The 24,896-nt window shown below is 35.4% G+C and overlaps 1 protein-coding gene across 1 annotated transcript; it reads right to left on the bottom strand.

The window, feature by feature from the left end:
- On the bottom strand, positions 1–24,698 carry znf106a (zinc finger protein 106a). The gene is made up of 22 exons (XM_051133445.1): positions 24,569–24,698; positions 20,823–20,923; positions 20,219–20,280; positions 17,747–17,941; positions 14,922–16,691; positions 14,443–14,836; positions 14,276–14,345; positions 12,982–13,136; positions 12,833–12,893; positions 12,310–12,576; positions 11,516–12,221; positions 10,872–10,918; positions 8,423–8,565; positions 8,177–8,311; positions 6,066–6,182; positions 5,741–5,932; positions 5,530–5,592; positions 5,318–5,437; positions 3,608–3,679; positions 3,384–3,455; positions 3,135–3,281; positions 1–1,783 (listed from the first exon to the last, which is right to left on the bottom strand). Exons 2-22 carry the CDS (start codon positions 20,874–20,876, stop codon positions 1,727–1,729), a joined length of 4,899 nt encoding a protein of 1,632 aa, XP_050989402.1. The 5' UTR covers positions 20,877–20,923; positions 24,569–24,698; the 3' UTR covers positions 1–1,726.
- Positions 24,699–24,896: the final 198 nt, after the last annotated feature.

The raw sequence follows: 24,896 nt of genomic DNA, 5'->3' as shown, positions 1-24,896 counted from the left end.
CACAGTGTTATTTTTTATTCCTTTGTTTCAATAGCGTTTGTGTACAAAATGTCTATAAAGGTTTCAACAGTATGAATGAAATGAACAAGTGTGAGAAACTTGGGAACACCAGGTAAGAGGCTGGCTGCAAATCTCTCCTCAGCAACACACAACTATAGCAAAAGAGCCGAGACGCATTTCAAAGTTTATGACTGGGTGAAAAAAACACAAGCTGTATTTTATAATATAATGAAAAAAACTCGAGTGACCATATAGAGTTAAAAATACAATACTTAAGGGTAGTAAAATGTTCTAGTCCAGCTGACGTGAGATAATGATGTTACTCTTTATAAAATCGAACACGAGTAACCTCCAAACCAAGTTAAGATGTCACCAAATGTTTTTCAGTTTATGTTACAGTAAGTTTTGGTTAGTGTGTGCGTAACGGCTGAAGGTTATAGGAAGTGTTGTAATACACTCCCAACTGCACAAAAACACCTCCCATGTTTTCACCTCTACAACTTTCATTCTCGCACAGCAAAAGAAAGGTACTTTCCTGTGTGAGGACCCTCCTGGACTTGCATAAAACAAATCGGCACAAAATTAAGAAAAAGAAAAGAAAAAACCTTCTTCACTCTAGGAAAAAAAATAAAATAAAACGACCTAGTCTTGTTCACACCGTCCCATAAAACACATTCACGTTGTTCTCAATGGCTTACGAACACTAACTGCCACATTACAGTTTCTGTCAACAGCACAGCAAACATTTCAACTGCAGACTGAAGAGTCACGGCAAACCTGAATCCTTTAACTTTACTTCACCTTTGGTGAGCAACCACAGAAAAAACAAAAAAAACAAACAAACAAAAAAAAAAATACTGGGAAATAAACTCAACCACTCAAATGACTACATTTGAATGAATTAAAGAAAACCAAATAAAATCACCAGACAAAATTTGACTAAATTGATGTATTTGTAAATCAGATTGAAAAGTGTCTCAGAATAACAGTTTGCTTTGAGAGGTAATGAATACCATGAACCAGAAAATTACGTAAAAGCTGCAACGTTACAACACTCAAATCTGGTCGCTTGACACGACAAGTCTCATGCTTTCTGAAATCACTCCACATTAGAAGATCTTTAAACACATACGGCACACACAATATTGAGCTACACGTGTTTGCTGAGGGAGCTGCCGCATCTCTTTTGCTGCACCGGTACCCATATGTTTCCCACAGTTTCTGTCTGTATTTGGTCAGTAAATCTCAGAGCTGATGATACAATACAGTGCATGATCAGATGAGAGACTTGAAGAAGCGTCTGATACAGAGATCAATCCCTTCCAGGAGAATATCAGAGCAATGCCACATCAGTATAAAAGAATTGAGCATATTTCACACTTCACATAGAAGTGAAACAGAGGAGACACGTGTAAAAGATTTCCTCTCATCAAAATACCAACAAATCAAATCCACTTACAGAGAAATGTTCTTTGTTTTGTTTGACATTACAATAATTTGACATTACAATAAATTTTGTTTTACATAAAACCAGCTTATCTGAGGATAAAATCAACTATCGTTGTTTAAATTGTGGCGTTAACATCTCTAAGTGGCAGTTGTCGGTATCTGATGGTTCGTATCAAAAAAATATGCCCATGAACAGGGCTCCTCTGGTGAGGGCTGAATGAGACATTCCCAATATGGGAAAAGAGGAGAACATGTCTGTGAAAATTGCCTTGGCCCCTCATGGCTCCATTTTACTGTCGTCTTCAGCATGTTTCTGCATGTGACAATGCACTGCCTGCAAAGCCAGAGACAAGTTAATGTTTGAAACACAAACCTGGAGACAAAAGTCATTTGATAATCAAATATCACATTTTATCTATAAATAACTACACACATATACTACCATGCAAAAGTTTGGGGTCAGTAATTTTTTTTTGACTCCTATGCTCACCAAGGCTACGTTTACATTATGTGATCAAAAAATAAACAAATTATATATATATGTATATACATACATACATTTAATTATATATTATAATAATTAATATATATATAACTTTTCTCCATTTTAATACATTTCTTAAAATGTGATAACAAATGCTGATTATGCTGATTTCCTGCTAAAAAAAAAAACATTTTTTATTATTGTAAACTCAAAAAAAAAAAAAAAAAAAAAACTGTGGAAGTCTTTTTTTTCCAGGATTCTTTGATAAATAAATTTTTTTTTTATGTCACTTTTGATCAATTTTATGCATTCTTGCTAAATACAAGTATAATTTATTTTTCATTTATTTTTTGTTGTTACTTTATTATTTCAAGTCTTAATGACCCCAAACTTCTGAAAGAGAGTTTTGGTTGAAAATCACTGTAATTTAAAATGTTTAAAATTTGTATTTTAATCATTAAAACTTTTATTTTAAAAACTTAAAATGATTGTTAAAAAAAAATAATATATTTATCAATTAATTAATTAATTCTATTATTAAAAAAAATAGCTAAAATTTAAACTTAAAAAATATCATCTTTTCTAACAATAAAAGTATTTGCTATCACATCCTTGGTGAATAAAAAGTATTAATTTCTTTCACAAAAAGAATGAATAAAAATTTACTGACCACAAACTTTTAAATGGTAGTTTATTTTGTTACAAAAGATCTCTATTTTAAATAAATGCTGTTATTTCAATTTTTTATTTATTAAAGAATCCTAAAAAAGTAACTGTTTTCAACACTGATAATAAATCAGCATATTAGAATGATTTCTGAAGGATCAAGTGACACTAAAGACTGCAGTAATGATGCTGAAAATTCAGCTTTGCATCACAGAAACAAATTACATTATAAACTATATTCACATAGAAAACAGTTATTTTACACTGAAATAATATTTCACAATATTACTGTTTTTTCTGGATTTTTGATCAAATAAATGCAGCCTTTATGAGCATAAGAAACTTATTTAAACCTTCAAAATTTTTGAACAGCACTGTATGTATGCATGTATATGTTATTTATATGGAATGCAGATAAATGTCATGAAAATAACCTGTACCCTGTCAGACTGTGGTTTGGTAGCTTTGTGGTACAAGTTCACAGGTTCATGTGTGGAAGTGACTAGGAACATTAAGTGTCTGAAAGCTGCTGTACCTGTTTGGAGCCGTTGCGGGTAGTGAAGAAGGTGTCGCAGTTTCTCCAGCGGCATTTGAATGTTTGCTGCGCTGGGCTGGTGTGGTCATTCAGCAGGTGCTGCTGCAGGTGCTCCATCACGCCAAAGATCAGCGTACAACCGTACCACTGTGAGGAGACATGCAATACATATTAACTGGCATCAGGAATCTCTGTCAGTCTAACTGAGTCTCGGTCACATGACCTCCACACACGACCTCAGTTTCTTACCCAGCAGCGGTAGTTCTGAATCAGGTTCAATCTGACAGCTCTCACGCTCCCATTATAGCAGCCTGTGTAGATCTGCAACAGACAGTCTCATTTTTAAAATCATTTAATTTAATAATCAGTGTCAGTAAATGTTTATAAAAATGTTTTCTGGGATCTGGTATTGAATCTCAATACCGAAGAAGAAGGAGAGACAGGGTTTTTTTTTTTTTTTAAGATGTGCTCACCATGCTCTTGTGGATGACCATACACATCACCATGTCTGAATGTCCACCATATACTTGAAGTCTGTCATGAGACTGGAAACACCAGAGATTTGGTCAATATCATAAAAATAGGTCATAACGCGCACACAACGATATCATTGTAATATAAACCAACTTGTGAGTGAATGAATCCAGATCAAGAAAATGGACCACTGATTTTTTTTTTTTTAACATTATGACATTAATTTCATCACAATTAAGTATTTTATCCCACAAATTTTCATTACCACAGTGTGGAAAAAAAAAAAAAAAAAACTTGTTCACATTCTCGTTTCATAATGTAAAATGTTTTTACACTTTAAAGTAGGGCTGCAAAATGATTAGTCACGATTAATCGATTCAAAATAAAAGTTTGTTTACATACTACATATGTGTGTACTGTGCATATTTATATTTACATATTTATTATGTACACATACACATATATATGTGTGTGTATATATATATATATATATATATATATATATATATATATATATATATATATATATATATATATATATATATATATATATAAAACGGAAAAATGTTAGATTCACATGTAAAATATATTTATATTTATATATAATATAAATTATATCCAAGTGTTTACATACAATTTTTTTAATATATACCTATATATGTGTATTTATACATAATAAATATACACAATACACACACATTTAGTAAGCATAAACTTATTTTGAATCGATTAATCACGATTAATCGTTTTGCAGCCCTACTTTAAAGTATTCATACAGCATAGTAATACATCATGATTTTAATTATTAGTGTTATTTTTTATTTACATAATATATTATTTATTAAAAATAATATTTTGAATTAATTTTTATTTTTATATTTTTAGTTTTCATTTTAATTGTAGTAATTGTATTTTCTTGTCATTTTTATTTTTTTTATTAGTCTTTCTTTCTTTTTCATTTTTCATGTTTTTTACAGTCTCATATCCTCACCAAGGCTACATTTATTTGATTAAACAAAAATTTTAAGTTGTGAAATTTAAAACAACTTCAATTTTAATATTTTAATTTCTTAAAATGCAGTTTATTCCTGTGATGGCAAATGCTGATTTGCTGCTGCTAAAACATTTCTTATTATAAATGTTGAAAACAGTTTTGCTGCTTAATATTTTATTTCAGGATTCCTTCATAAATAGAAATATTTTGTAACAATAAAAAATGACAACTGTCGCTTTTAATCAACTAAATGCATACTTGATAAATAAAAGTAATACATTTTTAATATTTTTTTATATTTATTTAGCTTTATTCTTCATTTCATTTCGTTTTAGTAACTTTAGAACTTCAACCTAAATGAAAATTAGAAATGCTGAAGCCTTTATAACAAGACTTTATAATGTTTTTCATTTAATATTTATATTCTACTTAAGTTTTATTTCAATTAACGCAAGCCATTTTAAATAGTTTTAATCTTCATTAACAATAACACTGAACAGTACTGATTTACTGTAATGCAAATAACAAGAATAATAAAAGTAACATTTACAACAAGATGCATTAAAGTTATAAGAAGGGGGGTAAAATATGCTTAATTGCCATGAAAATAACTTTAATATTTCTAAATTGAACTTTTTTCTCATAATTTTGGCTGTACATGGCAGTGACATTTCTTGACAAGTCTTTGTAATATTTATAAATGTGTCATTTATACCTGGAGCTCGTACACACGGACCAGTTTATCCAGGCACGCGGTGACCATCACCTTTCCCAGTATGGCCACCACAGTGACGGCATGACTATGACCCTTGTAGATCCTCACCAATTCTCCTGTCTGGAGATCCAGAGACAAAGATGTAAATTAGATACAAAAAAGACACTTAATTTGTGCTTATCAATGAGAAACACTGTGCATCAGGTACTCACATGTATATTATGTGCATGTACAGACTGGTCACTCGAGCCACTGAACACCAAATCATTCACCACCTGCAGAGACGAAACAAATAAAAACATATTTTACTCTATGCATCTTTTTAAAGGAGATCCTGCCCGCTCTTTTTAATATGAAGAAACTGAATAAGGACTGGGACTTCTGAATGACTGCTTTAGGCATATTTATCAGGAATAGTGTGACCTTCATGCAGAGCACAGTTTTGCTGTGGCCCTCCAGCGTTCGCAGCAGCAGGCCACTCTTTGCATCTCTAACGCTGATGGTGGAGTCATAAGAGCCGACCAGCAGGATACGTCGAGCCCCTTCCTGAGCCGTCGCCAGGCAACTTACAGCCCGTGGGCCGTGACACTCAAACACATCCAGCTGCTTATTGTTCTGCAGGAGATGAGAGAAATGTTAATTACCACACGATCAAAGAAGGGAGGACTCAATAGGTTCTCAGCTTATCTTTTCTAAATTTAGCTCATTTAGCCTCAACCTTGAATTCTGATCAGTAAAGTCTTCATACCCTAAGACTGAAGGTGATCACAGAGCCATTGGCCAGACCCACGTAGAGAATTTTCCATCGGTTATGAAGACAAAGCACTCGATCTGGGAGGGACAGCTGCTCCACACACTCTGTTGTCTGAGAAAAATAAACACAATTCTTGTGATATTCTCAGGATTATAGAAAGACATGAAAAACAACAGTATAAGGATTTAAAAAAACTTAACACTAGGAGGACTTAGAATTTCTGTCAAATATGTAATTCTATCATCAATACCACTATTACTGAAATCTTACTGAAATGTCACTTTCATCCGAGAAACAAAAAACATGATGTTAGGCAGGATGTTTTTAATAGTAATAAAAATAAAGGCAAAATTGAAAAAAAAAAAAAAAAAAAAATTATATATATATATATTAGAATAAAAATAAAAAAACGTTATTGCCTTTATTATAAATTTAGGCAAAAAAAAACTACATTTTAAACATTAGAAATGTTATGGAAGCCTGTTTCCACCACTGAATAAAAAAATAATAAAAACGTTAATAAAAAAATAATATAAACTTTTTATCTCACTATTCAGACTTTTTTCCTCAGAATTGCGTAATATAAACTCACAACTGTGAGTTATAAAGTCAGAATTATGGAATATAAACTTGCAATTCTGAGTTTTTTCACAGAATTGTGATATAAACTGGCAATTTGTTAATTATAAAGTCAGAATTGTGAGATTTAAACTCACAACTGACTTCTTTTTCTCAGAATTGTGATATAAACTTGCAATTGTAAGTTACAAAGTCAGAATTGTGAGATTTAAACAAAAAATTTGTGAGTTATACAGTCAGAATTGCGAGATTTAAACTCAAAACTGACTTTTTCTCAAATTAATTGTAATATGAACTTGCAATGGTGATTTATAAAGTCAGAATTGTAAGATTTAAACTCACAATTCTGACCTTTTTTTCTCAGATTTGTGATATAAATTTGCAATTGTGAGTTACAAAGTCAGAATTGTGAGATTTAACTCGCAACTCACAGAATGATATAATATAAACTCACAATTGCATGCTACAAAGTTAAAATTGCGAAATAAACACAATTCTGCCTTTTTGCTCAGAATTGTGATATAAACTAACAATTTGCAAGTTATGAAGTCAGAATTGCAAGATTTAAACTCACAACTCTGGCTTTTTCCTCAGAATTGTGAAATAAACTTGCAATGGCAATTTATAAAGTCAGAAGTGCAAGATTTAAACTCACAATTCTAATTCTATCTTATTCCTTAGAATTCCATAAAATAAACTCACAATTGCGGGAAAAACGTCAGAATTGCGAAAATGTAAAATGAATTTATATCTTGCAATTCTTACTTTTTATCTTGCAATTCTGACTTCGTTTCTGTGAGATAAAAAGATGGACTTACATTTTTTTTCATTAAGTGGTGGAAACGGGCTTCAATAAATGTTGCCCTGGCTACTAAATGAAATAAGTTTAAGTATTAAAATCACTCAAGCTAAAAATTAAATAAAATAAAAAATATTAAAAATTAAAATACTACAAAAAACCCTATAAACCTAAGTAATAAATACCCTATGAACTAAAATTGTAATGAAATCCAGAAATCTAAAAACAACTGAAAATAATAAAAAATACTGTAAGAGTACATAAATACTAAAATAACACTAATGTCCAATCTGTTCATGCTTTTTCCATGCACAAAGTGAACAGTGACCACAGTTTTAGGCAAGATTTTCAATAAACAACTACTTCAATTAAATTGTAACCTTTGAATTTTACTTTTATCAGCTTTTACGTTGCTTTTTTGCAGTCCTTACTGATGTTAAGACAATCTATAATAACTCACTTTTAATATATGGAGAACTGATAAACTTTGTATTTGACGTTCCATTGATGAAATAATCTAATTAATTCCTTTAAATATCAGTTTGCTCCTCACACAGATCTAGTGTAGTTGTATGAACTATTTTATGGTACTTTTTGACAATGTGAATCACTTTATACTTGGCTGAATGGAAAAATGCCACATCGACAACATCGACATGAATAACTAATGACAGTTTTCATTTCTGGGTGGACCATTTCAAAAGCGGTGCGTATCAGATCTAAGTACCTTGAGGTTGTAACAGCGGATGGTCTGGTCACTTGATCCCGAGTACAGGCGTTGTTGCAGGCCTCCTCCACATGTCACCAACAGACAATTCACTTTACTGCTGTGACCTTCAAACACAGCCACACACTTCCGGCTCTGTAACAGCAATGAAGAGACATCTTAAAGAAACCTGTATGCGAGCAACACTCATAGCTTATTATTTTATAAACTGCTTTTACTAAACTACAAGTTTCAGACAGTTCTTACTATCAGGTTGAAAGCGCGTATGGTGCGGTCCCCTGAGCAAGTGTACAGCAGTCCATTATGGATCTGCATTCCATTCACGGCCTCTTGATGGCCTGCAAACTCTCCTTCCGTTGGCACCTCCTCCTCCCCTGGATCTGATACATCTGACAAAACACAGACACCAGCATATCAGTTATTGCGTGAAACATTAACACTATGAAAGAGATGGGTGTCTAGATAATGTCTGTGCTGTTACGCAACAAACAGAACATCATACAAACTTGTGGGTAAAGTTTATGCTGATAAAAATGTCATGATCTTTAAAAGTATACTTTGAAAGGCTATATGTTCGGCTGCAGACATTTGTGTCAAAATTAAAAGAAGTACTTCGGATTTAAGTCACTACCACAATGCAACATAAGGACTGATCATCAAAACTGATCATAATCAGTGTTTTTTTTAAACCTAATTTTGGGAAAGTGAGTTAACGTGACAGTGCCGATATGTTTAATTTTAGTCATCTGATTGAGCTCCCAAGAAACCAGCACTGCCGCTCTTATTTTGTACATAAGTTGGCACAATTCTCAGGGTTGTCATCCTGGCAGTAACTCTTAAGAGGCACAGGTTAAGTATAAAACTAGCAGACACTAAGAATACCTTGCCCTTAAAAAGTAATTTGGGGACCTGACGGACTATTTTTGTATGCTGATCGTGTGAGTATTCTAATTTGGTCGTTCTGCTACGACTGCACTGAGCACAGAACTATACGAATTTACATGTACTTGCTGTAGGTTAAAAAAAAAAATCAATAGTATGCGGCGATACGACAGTGGTTTAGTGCCACGTTAAATTTTTTTTTTAAAAATCTAAGATTACGAGAAAAAAGTAAAAATATTTTGAGAATAAGGTTGAAATATTCAAAGAATTAATTTGAAATTATGAGAATGAAGTCGAAATGTTTCGAGAATAAAGTCAAACTATTTAGAGAATAAAGTCAAAATTACGAGAATTAATTTTAGCAATTACAAGATTAAAGTTTTAATATTTCGAGAGTATATTGTAGCCTATTGTGCGTGCAAATGCCCCAGATTGGGAGCATTTGAGACTGACAAATTCTGTCAGTTTTATATCAAAATACAAACAATATGTCTTACAATAATGTTTTTTTTCCCACTTTTTAATGTGGCATCACAGATCACTGTATTCGCCTCAATTTAAGCGGCATGTGAATTAGTCATCTTTCCGATTACATTAGTTTCATTATATTAAAATAAACTATACTGTTTTTTTTCATTTCTTCTGATGCTCCTACACATGCTATAAACTTGAAATAAAGAGGAAAAATATATTCATATTTTATATTTCGTGATAAAACTGACAGAATTTGAAAGCTGAGCTGTGTTATATTAAAAGTAACAAAGCACAAAGTTACTGCGATTACTGGGTGGCTGGCGCACTACAAATAAAGAACAGATGATGTTAAATATTATGTCCAATCATTTACTGTATTATATCGTGAATAAAACAGCTTGTGAATAGTCACTTTTATACCTCAGAAATTGCGGAGTAGGTGGTGGAATTTTCACAAAGAAAACAGTATAATTAATTAAACAAATGTCTCATTGTAATCGAAAAAGACGACTGATTCAAATTAATACAGCGATCTGTCCTGCCACATTGAAGAGCGTGGAAAACACACTATTGCAAGACACATTGTTTGTATTTCGCTATAAAACTGACCAATTTTAAAAGCTGAGACTTTAAAATATAAAAGCACAAAAAGCACAAAGCTTATTGCTATTATTGGGTGGCTGGCGCACTACAAATATGCCTAATGAATGCAATCGAAGACGTGAAATATTATTTCCAAGCATACTGTCCCTGTGAGCATAACACATGGTTTTTTCTAACAATCCCATATATATATTTTGCCTTGCAACTTCTCCTGGTGCTCGCAATCTGGGTCATTTGCATGCACAGGCTATACTCTCAAAATATTAGAACTGTAATTGCTACGATTTTATTCTTGTAATTTTGACTTTATACTTGAAACATTTTGACTTCATTCTCCAAATATTATGACTTTAATTTCATATTTTTATTTTTTAACGTGGCACTAAAACGCCATCTAACCGCAAAGTCTGACACGGAAGAGAAGAAAATCGTTTTTTTTCTTTGTGCACAAAAAGTATTCTCATAGCTTCATAAAATTAAGGTCGAAGGACTGATGTCACATGGACTATTTTATCGATGTCCTTATTACCGAACGTGTCAGTTGCGTTGCCGTCTAGAGGGTCAGGAAGCTCTCTGATTTCATTAAAAATATCTTCATTTGTGTTCCAAAGATGAATGAAGGTCTTACAGGTGAGTAACTGACACAATTTTTATTTTTGGATGCACTGTCTCTTTAAATGGTATTAACAGTACATTTGCTATAGCTTCCATTTATGTTTTTGAACACACTACGTACCTGAAGGCACCTTGGACTCCAGCGCTGTTGAGCCTGATTTAATTTCACTGCAACAACAAAAACAAGAGATTTTCAATACTGCAATACTTAGAAACTCTAATGGCAGTAAAGAGAAAAAGTGAAGGTGCCAGAAGGCCGAAAAACCAAGGCAGACCATCTGTATATGAACATGACATTAAATAAGTTGTATCTGTTACGTCTGTGTACTCCTGCCCACAACAAACTGCTATGATTTTTACAATCTTCAAAGCAAAACGCTTGTTCAAATGCTTGTTCAACAATATCTTCCATCTTTCAGAATGGTTACTCACCTCAGATCTTACAGATTAAAAACACTTCTTGGAAATGCCATGTTGTTTGCTGACAAAGTATTAGAGTTATTTTTCCACTGTGATTCAGTTCACTGTATAATCACACTAAACCAAAAAATTTTTTATTATTTTTTATTATTATTAAATGTGTCAGTTGCGTTGCCGTCTATGCAGGGTCAGAAAGCTCTTGGATTTCATCAAAAATATCTTCTTTTGTTTTATGAAAATGAACAAATATTTTACGTGTTTGGAACGACATGAGGGTGAGTAATTAATGGCAGAATGTTCATTTTGGGTGAACTATCCCTTTAAGTTTAGAATGTTTAGACTTACCTATCACAAGCCTTGATTATACTGCTAGTATCAATTTCACTAGTGGAGGTGACTTCATTGCAGGCAAGATTTTGGGGGTCTGTGACGCCATGGTCTGTTGTGGCCGACTCCTTGTCCTTCTTTTCAGGCATCTCGTCTGCATCTGAAGAATCTAGATTGACAATATCAATATCAGGCGGGGGAAGCTCCACTATCTCCAGTTCAGATGATTCGGAGTGCTCTTCTTTCTCTGGTGGTGTTGTGAGCTTGGTTTCCTGTGGTTGTGCCTTTGATGCGTCGGTCACCATCATCTCTTCATTTTCATCTTTCTCTTCTGGTGTCGGGTGTGAGACGCAGGTGCTGCTGGATCGCCGATGGGGTCGGCACTTCCGGACCGGTCGAGGAGCGGGCTGCTCTGCATCAAGTTCAGACTCGCTGATTTCAGGCTGCTCATTCAACTTTGCTTTATTAAGACACTTTCTCTTTTTTAGCTTTCGAACACGCTTAACTGGATTCGTTTCTAGGTGGTTAGAGGGAGACAGCGGCTTCGGAGAGAGGGTTGCAGACATTAGTGAGGAAGACGGGTTGGCTAACCCTTCTTGAGAGCTCGAATTTCGCTGAATTTCTTTGACGGGTGACGGCTGTAATCTGTGAACTGATGAAGCTGCTGTCAAAGCCATGCTTGTGGCATCTTGCGAAGCCCCCGTCTTACCGCAGAAGGTAGTATCTGTTTTAAATGTAAAAATAAACATTTTAGAATTGAGTAGTGCTAGCAATAACAACCTCTGAGCTGGTATTTAATGATTGGAGCCTACCTGTTTGACAAGCTGCAAACACAGTTTGGACAGGCGCAGTACTCTGAGGTGCTAGGAGGGGGCTTTTGACAAGGTTACGCTCAGGAATGGGGTTACATTGAAAGATGGGCTCCTGTTTGATGGTAACAGGAAGTGAGGAGGTTGAAGAGGATGAGTGAGCAGCTGTTGTTGGGTGAACAGGACTGGCGGTGATCTGAGAAACCTGGGTTGATGAAGACGTTAAGATCTCCCCACTGTTCCTCTCACTTTCTTTTGACTCAAATTCACCTGAAAAAGAGTTTTGATGTCCATTTATTTTATTATCAGGTTTGCATAAAACCTGATTCAATTAAGTTTAGGTTTGGCATATGTAAGGCGCTTACTGTCATATAGCTAATACATACTACAAACTGGTCATAAACCATCTTTACAGGAAATTTGTACAGTATGAACTCCATGAAAAGATACGTGGTATTAATTTCACTTTCATCATCATTTACCATTGATTTATAAGGTAATAAATATGATTGTCTGATTTTCGTACCTTGCATTCCTTGAAGAATTTCAATGCGCTTGGTTCTCAAAGAGTTCATCTCATTGGTTACCTGTAAAGGAGTTAACACAATACTGTAAAATCAAGTATCAACCCAGTGAGAGCTGAAAAACAACTGAACACATTTTTGTTAGTCTCACCTGTTGTTTGACCATAAGAAGGCGCTGTACTTCCAAATAGGCAGCTTGCAGGGCGGCACGTGCCTGAATAAGACTGTTATCCACAGCCTGAAGAGAGCTGTTAAGCTCCTCCTCACGTAAAGATACAGCCAGCAACTGATCCACTTGCGAGCGCTCTGCAAAACACAATACATAGAAACTAGGGCTGTCAGTCAATTACAATTTTTAATCTAATTAATTACATGGTGTTTCGATTAATTAATCTAATAAACCGCAAAATAAATTTGACTGTGAAAATACCCACAACAAATTATTTAAAGCTATTTTTGTGTTAAATGAGAAAGTATCAAGTAGACATTACAAATTGTATCATACATAGAACATAGAATTTATTACACATAAACATTTAGGCAGCAACAGCCTAATGTAAACTATGAAACATAAAAGAAGATAATTTGAGAAACATCTCAGTATTTTTTGTTCATACAGCGAAAGTCACTGGTAACCAAAACAGCTTTGTTAATTTGATTAGTTCAAACGGCTGATTCATTCTGAAATGAAGTAAAGTCTCTCTTTATAAATGGGCTTTTGCATCACTGATTCACATGATTCGTTCAAAACGCGGATTCATTTAGAAACTAAACACTGCTGTGTTGCTTGCTGAGATGCGCAACAATACTGCTATGGCTTGAAGGGTAATATGTTCTCTGCAAAACTGAGCAAAAACATAACACAATATCAACCTCTTATTTACTGAACTGCTGTATAAAATCACTCTTGTATAAAATTCTGTCATTAATTACTCACCTGCATGTCGTTCCAAACCCGTAAGACCTTCGTTCATCTTTAGAACACAAATTAAGATATTTTTAATAAAGTCCGAGAGCTTTCTGACCCTGCATAGACAGCAACACAACTACCACGTTCAAGGCCCAGAAAGGTAATAAGAACATCGTTAAAATAGTGACATCAGTGGTTCAACCTTTGGCATGTTATGCAAACCTTTTGTGTGTGAAGACAAAAAAAATAATGACTTCATTCAACGATTCCTTCTCTTCCGTGTCAGTCTTCCTGGGCATTGAACATGGTAGTTGCTTTGTTGTCTATGCAGGGTCAGAAAGTTCTCGGATTTCATCGAAAATATCTTAATTTGTGTTCTGAAGCTGAACGAACATCTAACGGGTTTGGAACGACATGAGGGTGAGTAATTAATGACAGAATTTTAATTTTCGGCTGAACTATCTCTTTAAAACACCCATAAATAAGGACACTTTGTAGTCTGGTTTACAAAAACAGCATAAAATAGTTTCCTTACCTTTCTTAGCCTTAATTTTTTGCCTCTTGTTTTTCCTATCTTCATTAGGAATCTCTGGAGACACAACATCCTAGTAGAAAGACCCAACAATTAGATAATGGCAAAACTTATATTTCATTTACATTATTCTTGCATTCTTATGTTGGACTATGTAATGCAAAGCTCACCCCTGGAGCTCTGCGTTTCTTCCCAGCTCCTTGTGTGTCCATCAGTTCAGCATCTGATATACAACCGCCATCTTCTTCAACTTCCTCTGGGCCTTTAGAAGGCCCTTTCGAACCTTGAATCTCCAGGTGACCTTTGGACTGCAGCTCCTCTCTCCTTGGTGGCTGTGAGGGGCCACAAGCAAGAGAGTCTCGCACTGGGTCTACAGCTTTGGGGAGAGAGCTGGTACCAGCAGGGCCATCTTTGACCAAATTGCTTTCAGACAAGCTACGTTTGCGGGTAGGCACTTGACTAAATTCAATCAGAGAGTCCCAATGAAAGCCCTCAGAAAGAGGTACATCTTCATCCATTTGGTTTGGACCCTCAGGTTCACAGGGCACCATTTCTATACCAAATCTGAAAAGATTTATAATAAATAAGAAATTAAGATATGAAGGAAGTAACCATTTTATGAAAGCAAACTGAAATACTTGTGCAATACCTTGGTAAGCCCTTGCCCTGCTTCTTCCGGTTGACTTCCTGGTAGACCTGGTCCCAGTTGACATTGCGCCTTGAACCAGATGAGCTAATGAGCTGTCGCAAAGTAGGTTTAAGTCCTGAGTCCTTCTCAGTCTCATTCTTTTTTGTTTCACTCAAATTTCTAATACGTCTGGCAATGTTCAAGTTGGGTTCATGGGATGCTGCTTTGCCTTTGGTGCCAATATGGCGGTTCAAATCCCTTTGTAGACATGCAGGCAATGCAAGCTTACTTAAAGAGGGCACAGAGCCACTGGCAGTTTGTTGGGATGGGCTGCTGTGGGACCCCTCACCACCTGAACACATACCTTCATCCAGGGTATCCATGACTTGATCCTGTACTGTACTTTCTTCCATTTCACCACACTCTTCCTCATCTTCGTGGTCCATAGTGGAGGTACTAACTTGTAAGGACTGCAGAGATGGCCTAGTGTCATTACGCACATTGCCAGTCTGTACTGAGGTCTCAGTACTGGTTAACTGCTCTCGTTCACTGCTTAAACGTCTTGCAAGACCCAAACATTCTTGGCCTTTGTTCTTGTTCAGTTTCTTCTTACTCTCATTTAATTTTTGATTCTTGTTTAGGTCTGAACTCTCTGCTAGCTCTTTAACCTGAGGCACAGCCTTTGAACCTTTAAGGCTGCTATCTGTACCAGATACATCGATAGAGTTATTTCTATTAAGCAATGTGTCTTTAGCCCTTCTCAACATCTCTGACAGCAGACTATCCTGCTCTGCATTGGAAGTGGCATGTTGTGGGAATTCAGAGGTTGTTTGGGAATGCATAAAACTTTTAGAGCTGACAAAGTCTTGATTTCTGGTTTGTTTGAGATTCATTTTCGAAGAATCTTCAACAGGCTTGCTGGTTCTTCTAGTGGTGGAGGTGGAGGGGTAAGTGTGAATATCCATGCTAGTACTGCCAATGTTCTTGAAGGAACTCTTCTGCTCCTTGCAATCACTCTTTTCAGGTTCTGTGTGTTTATACTTCCAATTGTTTTGGTCTGCTTTGGATATTTTCTCCATGTCCTGACTGCCCTTGTTGAAACTTTGTGCCTTAGAGGTTTGTGGATATTCCAAATCTAACATTGGCTGAGGGTTAGTCTGAGATGAAGGATCTCCAAGTTTAGCTGGTGGATATGGCACCCACCGGTGAGCCTTCTCTGACTTCTGACCCTTACCTTTGTTGGGATCATGCTCTCCACTAGATTCTTCTAGACTCTGTTCACCCTGAGTCTGATTCTCAGAGTTGCTGGGTGTCTTCTGAAGCTCTTTTGCAGGCGTTTTTAAGAGCGAAGGTGGTGACTTATATTGTCCCTTCCAAGAGACATTAAACTGACTGTTGTTCCAGTGAAATTGCTTTCTCTGCTGTGGAGGGCAGACTCCATAGCCACCTTGTCTACCACCCCAGAAGTTTCCTTGGTTGTGCAAACTCCCTCCTTGACGACCGACAGATTCCCATTTCTGCAAATCAGGCGGTCCTTCAGCATGCCATGTGGCACACCTAGCATCTCGGCTAAATCTTCTGCCACGTTCAGGGGATGAAAATCTCAAATTCTGCCAATTGGAGCCTCTGCCCCTTTTGGGCATCTGAGGAAAGTTAGGATAGGACCGGTCCCAAGGGCCACACTGCTGGTACATCAAGGGCCTTGGCCCAAGCCACTGAGTTCGAAGCTCCTGCCACCTCCTCCTTTGTTCCTGCTCTTCTTTAGCCTGCTTTGCAGAAGCCTCCTCTTTCCTAATAGAGTTCAGTATAGAACGGTGACTTACAATGATTTAGCCGGCACTGACACATCATATTGACACATTCAGCAATGAGGACATGTGAATGGCATGGTGAATGCATAGACACATACACTACGACACTGCTTCCATGGAAGAAATCAGTGTAATTTTCTTAACATTAAAGGTATATGTTTAAATCAAACATGTATCATTGGATTAATGAAAAACTACGGTCACACTTTATTTTAAGGTTCAATTTTCTTGTGATTAACAAACCATTAACTACAACTTTCGCTTCAATAAACACCTAATTTGCTGCTTGTTAATAGTTAGTAAGGTAGTTGTTAAGTTTAGGTATTGGGTAGGATTAGGGATGTTGAATTAGGTCATGCAAAATATGTGCTTTATAAGTACTAATAAACAGCCTATATGCTAGTAATATGCATGCTAATAAGCAACTAGTCAACAGTGTGAATTGGTCCCTAAACTAAAGTTAGTGTTATTTATATTGTTTTTTGGAATCAAAGTTGTTCTTAAAGTCCTGAATGACCATGGCATCTAAATGTTAAGTGGCTGATCACAGAAATGGTGAGTGATGTACATGTTTTTTTTTTTTTATCTTGTGAGAAAATCAAGTCAAGATCAAAGGAAAATGACTTTTTATAAGACAAAAATGCAATAAAAATCAAGTAGTAAGAAAGAGGAACTCTGGAGGAATGAATATGAAACAGCATGGTGCATAAAAATAACTGGTGAGGTCAGACTATTTAAAGACACAGTGCCCATACTCTTTAAGGGTTGAACTGGAAAGGCATGGTGTGGTATGCATCCAAGAGAGTGAGAGTGCAAGTGTTGCAGTCATGGCTGTTTTTGGCCTCACATGACACCAGACTCCAGTGTCAGAACTGTATGCAGAATAGTTTAATATAGAACTGCAGGTGTTGTGGTAACAAACACTAAGAAAGCACACTTCAGCGACAAAGATTTAAACACTACCACGCAATTAATCACCAGATGACAGGTCTGAAATCACCAACAACGGCAAAACCATAGCATGCAAAGACTCACCTGATCATTTCCTTGCGTTTCTCGATAAGCTGCACAATTTCTTTGTCAAAATACTCTTCATCTTTGTCTTTGTTTGTGGGCTGGTTCTTCTGATCCTCAGCATGCTGTTTATGTAAAGGGCTGGAGATGTGACTGGCATAGTCGGTCAGGCTCACCTCCGTTACGCCGCAGACCCGGCACTCGTGTCCACAGTCCCTGGGGACGGAGGAGAACATAGGCTGCTCAATGCTTCCCTCAGGCATGGTTACTGCTTCTGAGTGGCTGTCTAATGAGTTAAGGTCCTTTTAGCAGATCAGGAGGCAAACTGACTTTTCAAACAAAATAAAATCCAACTAGTTACTCAAAAAGGAAAGAAATAAAAGCAACGCAATCTTCCTGATCTCGTGGTGCATCTTCAGGGGCTTCACAAATGGTGAACAAGCAAGAACAGAAGGCGCTAGGAGATCTTGAGCTCAGAGGGGTGACCACCCTCTCAGCAGCTGCTGAGCCTTAGCACGCTGTCATGATGGAGTCCGCTGTGCTCTGAGACGAGGGTTGGGAGAGCTGTTGGATTTTGGTGTGTGAAATCGCATTCCCCCCACCCTCCGTCTCCACCTTCCTCTGCTCTTTAGGGCTGCAGCAAGGGTGGGACTCTTTGGCTGGATGTAATCCGAGCTGCTTACAGTTGACAACTTGAAAACCCCTCCCTGACATAGTTGCTGTCTTTAGTGCCAAACTCGTGAGCTGATAGATACCTGCTGTTGGCAGATGGTCTATCCCCCGAAAAATTGTGTCATGGCAGCTTGCCATTTTGCAGTCAGCAGTCTGTTAATTTACTATCCCTAGTTTAAAACTTTTAGTTTAACAGTTTTTTTGTTGAGTACTATGATTTTGATTTGTTTGATTATCTCTATGTTCCGAAGCTCATTTCCATTGGTCAAACTAAAGATTAATTTCTGCTTTAAATCACTGCTCTGATTAATGCTTTAAAAAATTAAAGGGATGGTTCACCCAACAATTAATATTACCCCATGATTTACTCACCCTGAAGCTATCCTAGGTGTATTCGGCTTTCTTCTTTCACACGAATGCGATCTAATTTATATAAAAACGTCCTGGCTCTTCCAAGCTTTATAATGGCATTGAATGGGTTCTGAGAATTTTTTAATCCAATAAAGTGCATCCATCCATCATAAAAGTGCTCCACACGGCTCCGGGGGGTTAATAAAAGGCCTTCTGAAGCGAAGCAATGCATTTGTGTAAGATATAACACAATATCCATATTTAAAACTTTATAAAGCATAATCTCTAGCTTCTCTCATAATCTCTAGAACACCATTCTCTTCTGAACGCATGTACAACAGTTAGCAAAAGCTAGAGATTAAGGTGTATAAAAGTCATATAAACATAAAATAAAGTCATGTACACCTAGGATGGCTTGACGGTGAATAAATCATGGGGTAGTTTTCATTTTTGGGCGAACTGTCACTTTAAGCATCATTATTACCAAGATGTAATTAGCTAAAATATGACAAATCTCTAAAAAATCATGATGTTTGTGTGTTTTGCACTTTATAGTTCAATACCCTCCCTATTTAAGAATGTCATTCTCACTTTTCACATTCCAGAGATGTACATAATTGTCACATGAGGCAGTTGTCATTTGTCGGCCTTGCCAGTTGTTTCCAATGTCCCTATATATATACTTCTGGGTTAAGGCAGCTGCCTTGGCTTATCTATCCACTGACCAAAGCAGACACGTGCCTTACGTTACACATGCTTTTCATCTTTGACCATAACCATATTCCACACCTTTTTACCAAACAATTTCCCAAAATACTTTCCATGACCTTCCCAGTTTGCATTTGCTGCATAGGAATTTTAAAAATATATATTTAAAGGGATAGTTCACACAAAAATGAAAATTCTGTCATTAATTACTCACCCTCATGTCGTTTCAAACCTGTAAGACCTTCAGAACAGCTTCAGAACACAAATTAAGATATTTTTGATAAAATCTCAAAGATTTCTCACCCTGCATAGACAGCAACACAACTATCACGTTTAAGGCCCAAAAAGGTAGTAAGGACATTGTTAAAATAGTGACATCAGTGGGTCAACTGTAATTTTATGAAGCTACGAGAATACTTTTTGTGTGCAAAGAAAACTAAAAATATGACTGAAAATATGTCTTCTGTGCCATGCATCGTGATACTTCTCAGAAGAGAAGAAATTGCTGAATAAAGCGGTTATTTTTGTTTTCTTCGCACACAAAAAGTATTCTTGGAGATTCAACATTACGGCTGAATCTGGCGTCATATGGACTATTTTAATGATGTCCTTACTACCTTTGTGGAACTTGAAAGTTTCAGTTGCATTGCTGTCTATACAGAGTCAGAACAGAATTTTCATTTTTGGGTAAACTATCCCTTAACATTCCTTAACATAAATATTTTGTAATTAAGTGGTTTGGTGTGCATCATGGTCTCTTACCGGCCTTTCAGATTCTCCAGCTCCCGGTGGTGCAGCATACTTCTCATGTGCTCTTCCATCTCCTAAAAACCAAAGACATCAGTGAAATATTTTTTATTTTACATGAATCAATTTTAACTAAGGATTTCCTAGGTTATATGTGACCCTGGACCACAAAACCAGTCATAAGCATGGCTATATTTGTAGCAATAGCCAACAATACATTGTATGGGTCAAAATGAGAGATTTTTCTTTTATGCCAAAAATAATTAGGATTTTAAGTAAAGATCATGTTCCATGAAGATATTTTGTAAATTTCCTACCGTAAATATATCAAAATGTAATTTTTAATTAGTAATATTCATTGCTAAGAACTCCTCTATTTCTGTTTTTCTCCCTCTAGGTAATATCGCAACAGGGGGTTGAACTTGGCGTCCGAGCCTCCATTAAGGACAGCAAGCCAAGTTTGTTTACCATTGCACATCAGGAATGGATTTGCAGGCGAACTCGTGAAACAGGTGTCAACATGAGTCACATTACAGTTTATTATACAACCATTACAGCTAAGGGCAAACTGTCACATTCTAGCAGAAATGGGAGATGACGCTTAAATAGACAGGCTTACCTGTTTGGAGCTGTACACAGTTTCACAAAGAATGCATTTCTGTTCTTTAACCATGTTGAACGATGTTATTGCATCTCAGACCACCACAAATAAACAGGGATCTGCATAAAGAGACAAAATTAAATAATTACATCAGACAGCATATAATGATTAATTAAAATCACGTCCTAAGAACAATTTTGTGATTTCTCATTCTATCCCTACACCCACACATTTAGATAAAAACAAAAATAGCTTTAGGGGAAAAAAAAAAAAAAAATTAGATTAAAAATGAATATATAAATGCAGAATATTGGATTTATAAAGATATAACATGTGATCCTGGACCACAAAACCTTAAGTAGCACAGCCAACAATACATTATATGGGCCAAAATTATTATTATTTTTTCTGCCAAAAATCTTTAGGATATTAAGTAAAGATCATGTTCCATAAAGATATTTTGTAAATTTACTACCATAAATATATCAGAACTTAATTTTTGAGTAATATGCATTGCTAAGAACCTAATTTGGACAATTTTAAAGACGATTCTCTGAATATAAAGATATTTTTTTTGCACCCTCAGATTCTAGATATTTAAATAGTTGTATCTCAACCAAATATTGTCATATCCTAACAAACCATACATCAATAGAAAGCTTATTTATTTCAGCTTTTTGCAAAAAATTTACCTTTATGACTGGTTTTGTGGTCCAGGGTCACATATATAGAACAAAATCTATAAAATGTATAATATATAAAAAAAATACAAGAAATGTAAGTTTTTTTTTTTTTTAAATACTGTAATATATTAATTTTATATTTATGTTTATGGTCCATAAAACAAAATTAGTGGATAAACAAAAAAACAAATAATTAATTTGACATGATTATAAATAGACCTTCTTGAATACACTATTCAATCTGTATCTGTGTATCAATCTGTAGTTTGATGCACTAAAACCTTCTGGCAGGTACTCAAATCTGAATTTATACCAACAGTCCGAATGTAGCCAGTGATAGCGTTCGGACTCAGCCATGCACATAGCTCAAAGCTGACTGACCTTTCTTGTTTATTTCATACTGCAGCGGCTCGTATAAGTGTTAGCCAAATCTTACATTAGATTATGTGTTATCAGCAATGCATGAGGTTGGAGAAGCTCCATAAGGAAGGAAAGAGGGTCAGGGTCTCTGGCTCTACTGCAGGATGCCAGAAAACACAAACCAGGGACAGCACTTAAGTCAGGAAGCTAAATGCAGTATGCTGAGAGTGCAGCACACAAGCCAACCACAAAACCACTGCAGGGTCGTAACTGGCAAGTTCAATTCACAAGCAAAGTTTGGAAAAACCCACTGCACAAACACAGGTCCTACACAGCATAAGGGACTGTTCATACAGAACATGTTTTGCATTTAAAATTTGACCTTTGTTAGAAAGGTCAAAGGTATTTGTTTAACCCATGATTACATAAAAATATAAATGAACAACGGAACAGCAGAACAGTAGCATGCAAAACACATTCTTGGGGAATGCCCTCAAAAGTGGTCTATGCTGGATAAAAGCAAATGCTACATTTGTCCTGTTGTTGTGCGTCGCACACGCAAGCACATGTAGAACGTCAGAATTGGAAAAGGAACAGAAACAGAGTTATAAACAATAGCATTATGTAAAGCTTTGAATGTGTGTATTGTGAAATGCATCATATAAATAAAATTTACCTGACTTAAAAGTAAACGCAATCTGACACAGAGTCAGAAGTTTGGGATCAGTAAGAATTTTACTGTTTTTTTTTTTTTTTTTTAAAGAATTCATATGCAAATCAAGGCAGCATTTATATGATCAAAAATACAGAAAAAAAACCTAATATTGTGAAATATTAATACAGTTTAATATAATGGTTTTCTATTTAATTTATATTTTAAAATGTAATTTATTCCTGTGATGCAAAGCTGAATTTTCATCAGCCATTATTCCAGTTCTCAGTGTCACATGATCCTTCAGAAATCAGTCTAATATGCTGATTTATTACTTGTATTATCAGTGTTGGAAACTGTTGTGCTGCTTAATGTTTTTGAAATTTGTGATTGTTTTTTCAGGATTCTTTGATGAATAAAAAGTTTAAAAGAACAACATTTATTTAAAATATAAGTCCTTGGTGAATAAAAGTTCATTTCTTTCAAAAATAAATAAATAAGTACAAATTTACGGACCACAAAGTTTTAAATGGTAGTTTCTATTGTTACAAAATGTTTCTATTTTTTTGTATTTATTAAAGAAAAATACTGATAATAAATCAGCAAATTAGACTGTGACACTGAATACTGGAGTAATGATGCTGAAAATTCAGCTTTGCATCACAGGAATAAATTACATTTTAAAATATATTTAAAAAGAAAACAGTTATTTTACAACTAAAATAATATTTTACAATATTACAGTTTCTTCTGGATTTTTGATCAAATAAATGCAGCCTGGATGAGCATAACAACACCTTTAAAAGACATTAAAAATCTTACTTTCTTAGTATATATGACTTTTTATTTTACATTGCCAAATGGTGTATTAACATCTTCTGCAGCAAATCGATAGGTGTAAATACTGAACAAGTGTAATATTTTACAACTTTTGAACTATAAACCACTGTTTCCGGCCAAATATCACATGTGTGTTCATAAATACACGCTTGATGTGAATAGTGACGCAAACGTTGTGAAGCTTGTGCAAAAAGTGACAATCCTCTGTGTTTCCATGTCCTTTCTCACACAAACTTTTCAATTAAACTAGTGCTTCACAACACTATCATGAACTGACAGCTGGCCATAAGAAATGGTTTATATAAGTTCAATAAACTAGTATTTTACACGCACCTATCGTTTGATTTATCAACTGGATTATAGTTGTGTTATCTTTGGGTGGCTTCTGAGGCATCAACTTTGAGGGTCCCATCCATTTACAATATAGGAAAGAAAGTCATATACATTTGGGATGGCATGAGATTAAGTAAACAACGAGAGATTTTTAATTTTGGAAAAGAGTATGCATTTAAGGAAAAATAAATAAATCAAAATTAGAAACCAGAAATGTGCTTCAAAGAGCCCAAGATTTAAGATATATGACTATAAATTGGCATGCTTTCAAAGAACAAGTACTTCTGCGCCACGGTTAAAAGATTAAACTTCCAGCTTTCCATTCGAAAATGGCACAGCCTCAGTGCTGTCAGAGACTTAATCTAAGAGTAGTTTTCCATTAGTGCCACTGATAACAACAATGCTTTAAATAGCTCTCAAACCCCGGGTCAGTGTGCATGTCCTCTTCAAATACTGCCCAAGAGAAACGGAGACCTGCCTCCCTCTCCTGTAATATAATAACGGGGTGGAACATAAAGTAAACTCAAGGTTAATAACCAGGTTTGAGTTACTGAAATCTATTAGATGAGCCAGGCAAACCGCTCTTATTATTAGTGTGGAGCGGACACTCCTTTCTGCGGAGAACTGTTTGTTACTTAAAAATTCGTTCAACGGTTAATACATTTGTAAGGTCAGTGCTGCTAACATCAATGGACAAAGTACTACGGTGAGCTGACAGGTGGTTAAACTGCTGAAGGATGTAAAACAAAACAAAAAGGGCTAAATATTTGAACATACAGAGGTGTTGCTCATGTGCAGATGTTTAGCATTCAGGCTAGCACACTGCATGGACTGATACTTCAATAAAGTAAGCGACAAAACAACGTGGATAAAGACAAATCCAGTTTCGTGTGTACCTCTTAATTCACGCAGAGAATGCATTTCTTCCAACTTCCACATAAACACAACATTTGTATTGATAATCCACGCTTCTTAGTATAGTTATGGAGGTACTTGGGACTGGGAAAACAGAAACAATAGGTTTCAAAATGGCCGCCAAAATTTTAGCGTAAAAGTCATCAAATAACGGTAAATAACGGTAAAACAAACACATTTTATAATCAAAATGGGAGCATGTAAAATTAAACAAAGCAAGTAATACAAAATAAGAATGACAGATTTTTAATAAAGAGATAAGTCATGAAAAAAAAATTATATATTTGACTTTTACAATAACTGTTTTTG

This window comes from Labeo rohita, chromosome 17 (assembly GCF_022985175.1).
Source record: "Labeo rohita strain BAU-BD-2019 chromosome 17, IGBB_LRoh.1.0, whole genome shotgun sequence".
NCBI classification, from domain to species: Eukaryota; Metazoa; Chordata; class Actinopteri; order Cypriniformes; family Cyprinidae; genus Labeo; species Labeo rohita.
Note: the sequence above shows the minus strand (reverse complement) of the source record. Positions and strands in the feature narration are given on the sequence as shown.

What these genes read in the sequence shown, in the direction of transcription:
- znf106a (XM_051133445.1), bottom strand. Translation starts at nt 20,876, where the DNA reads ATGGTTAAAGAACAGAAATGCATTCTTTGTGAAACTGTGTACAGCTCC. An exon ending in CAGGGCAAGGGCTTACCAAG is followed by an intron (nt 14,837 to 14,921) that starts GTATTGCACAAG and finishes AAATCTTTTCAG; the next exon opens with ATTTGGTATAGAAATGGTGC. An exon ending in TCCGTGTGTACGAGCTCCAG is followed by an intron (nt 3,680 to 5,317) that starts GTATAAATGACA and finishes TGGTGTTTCCAG; the next exon opens with TCTCATGACAGACTTCAAGT.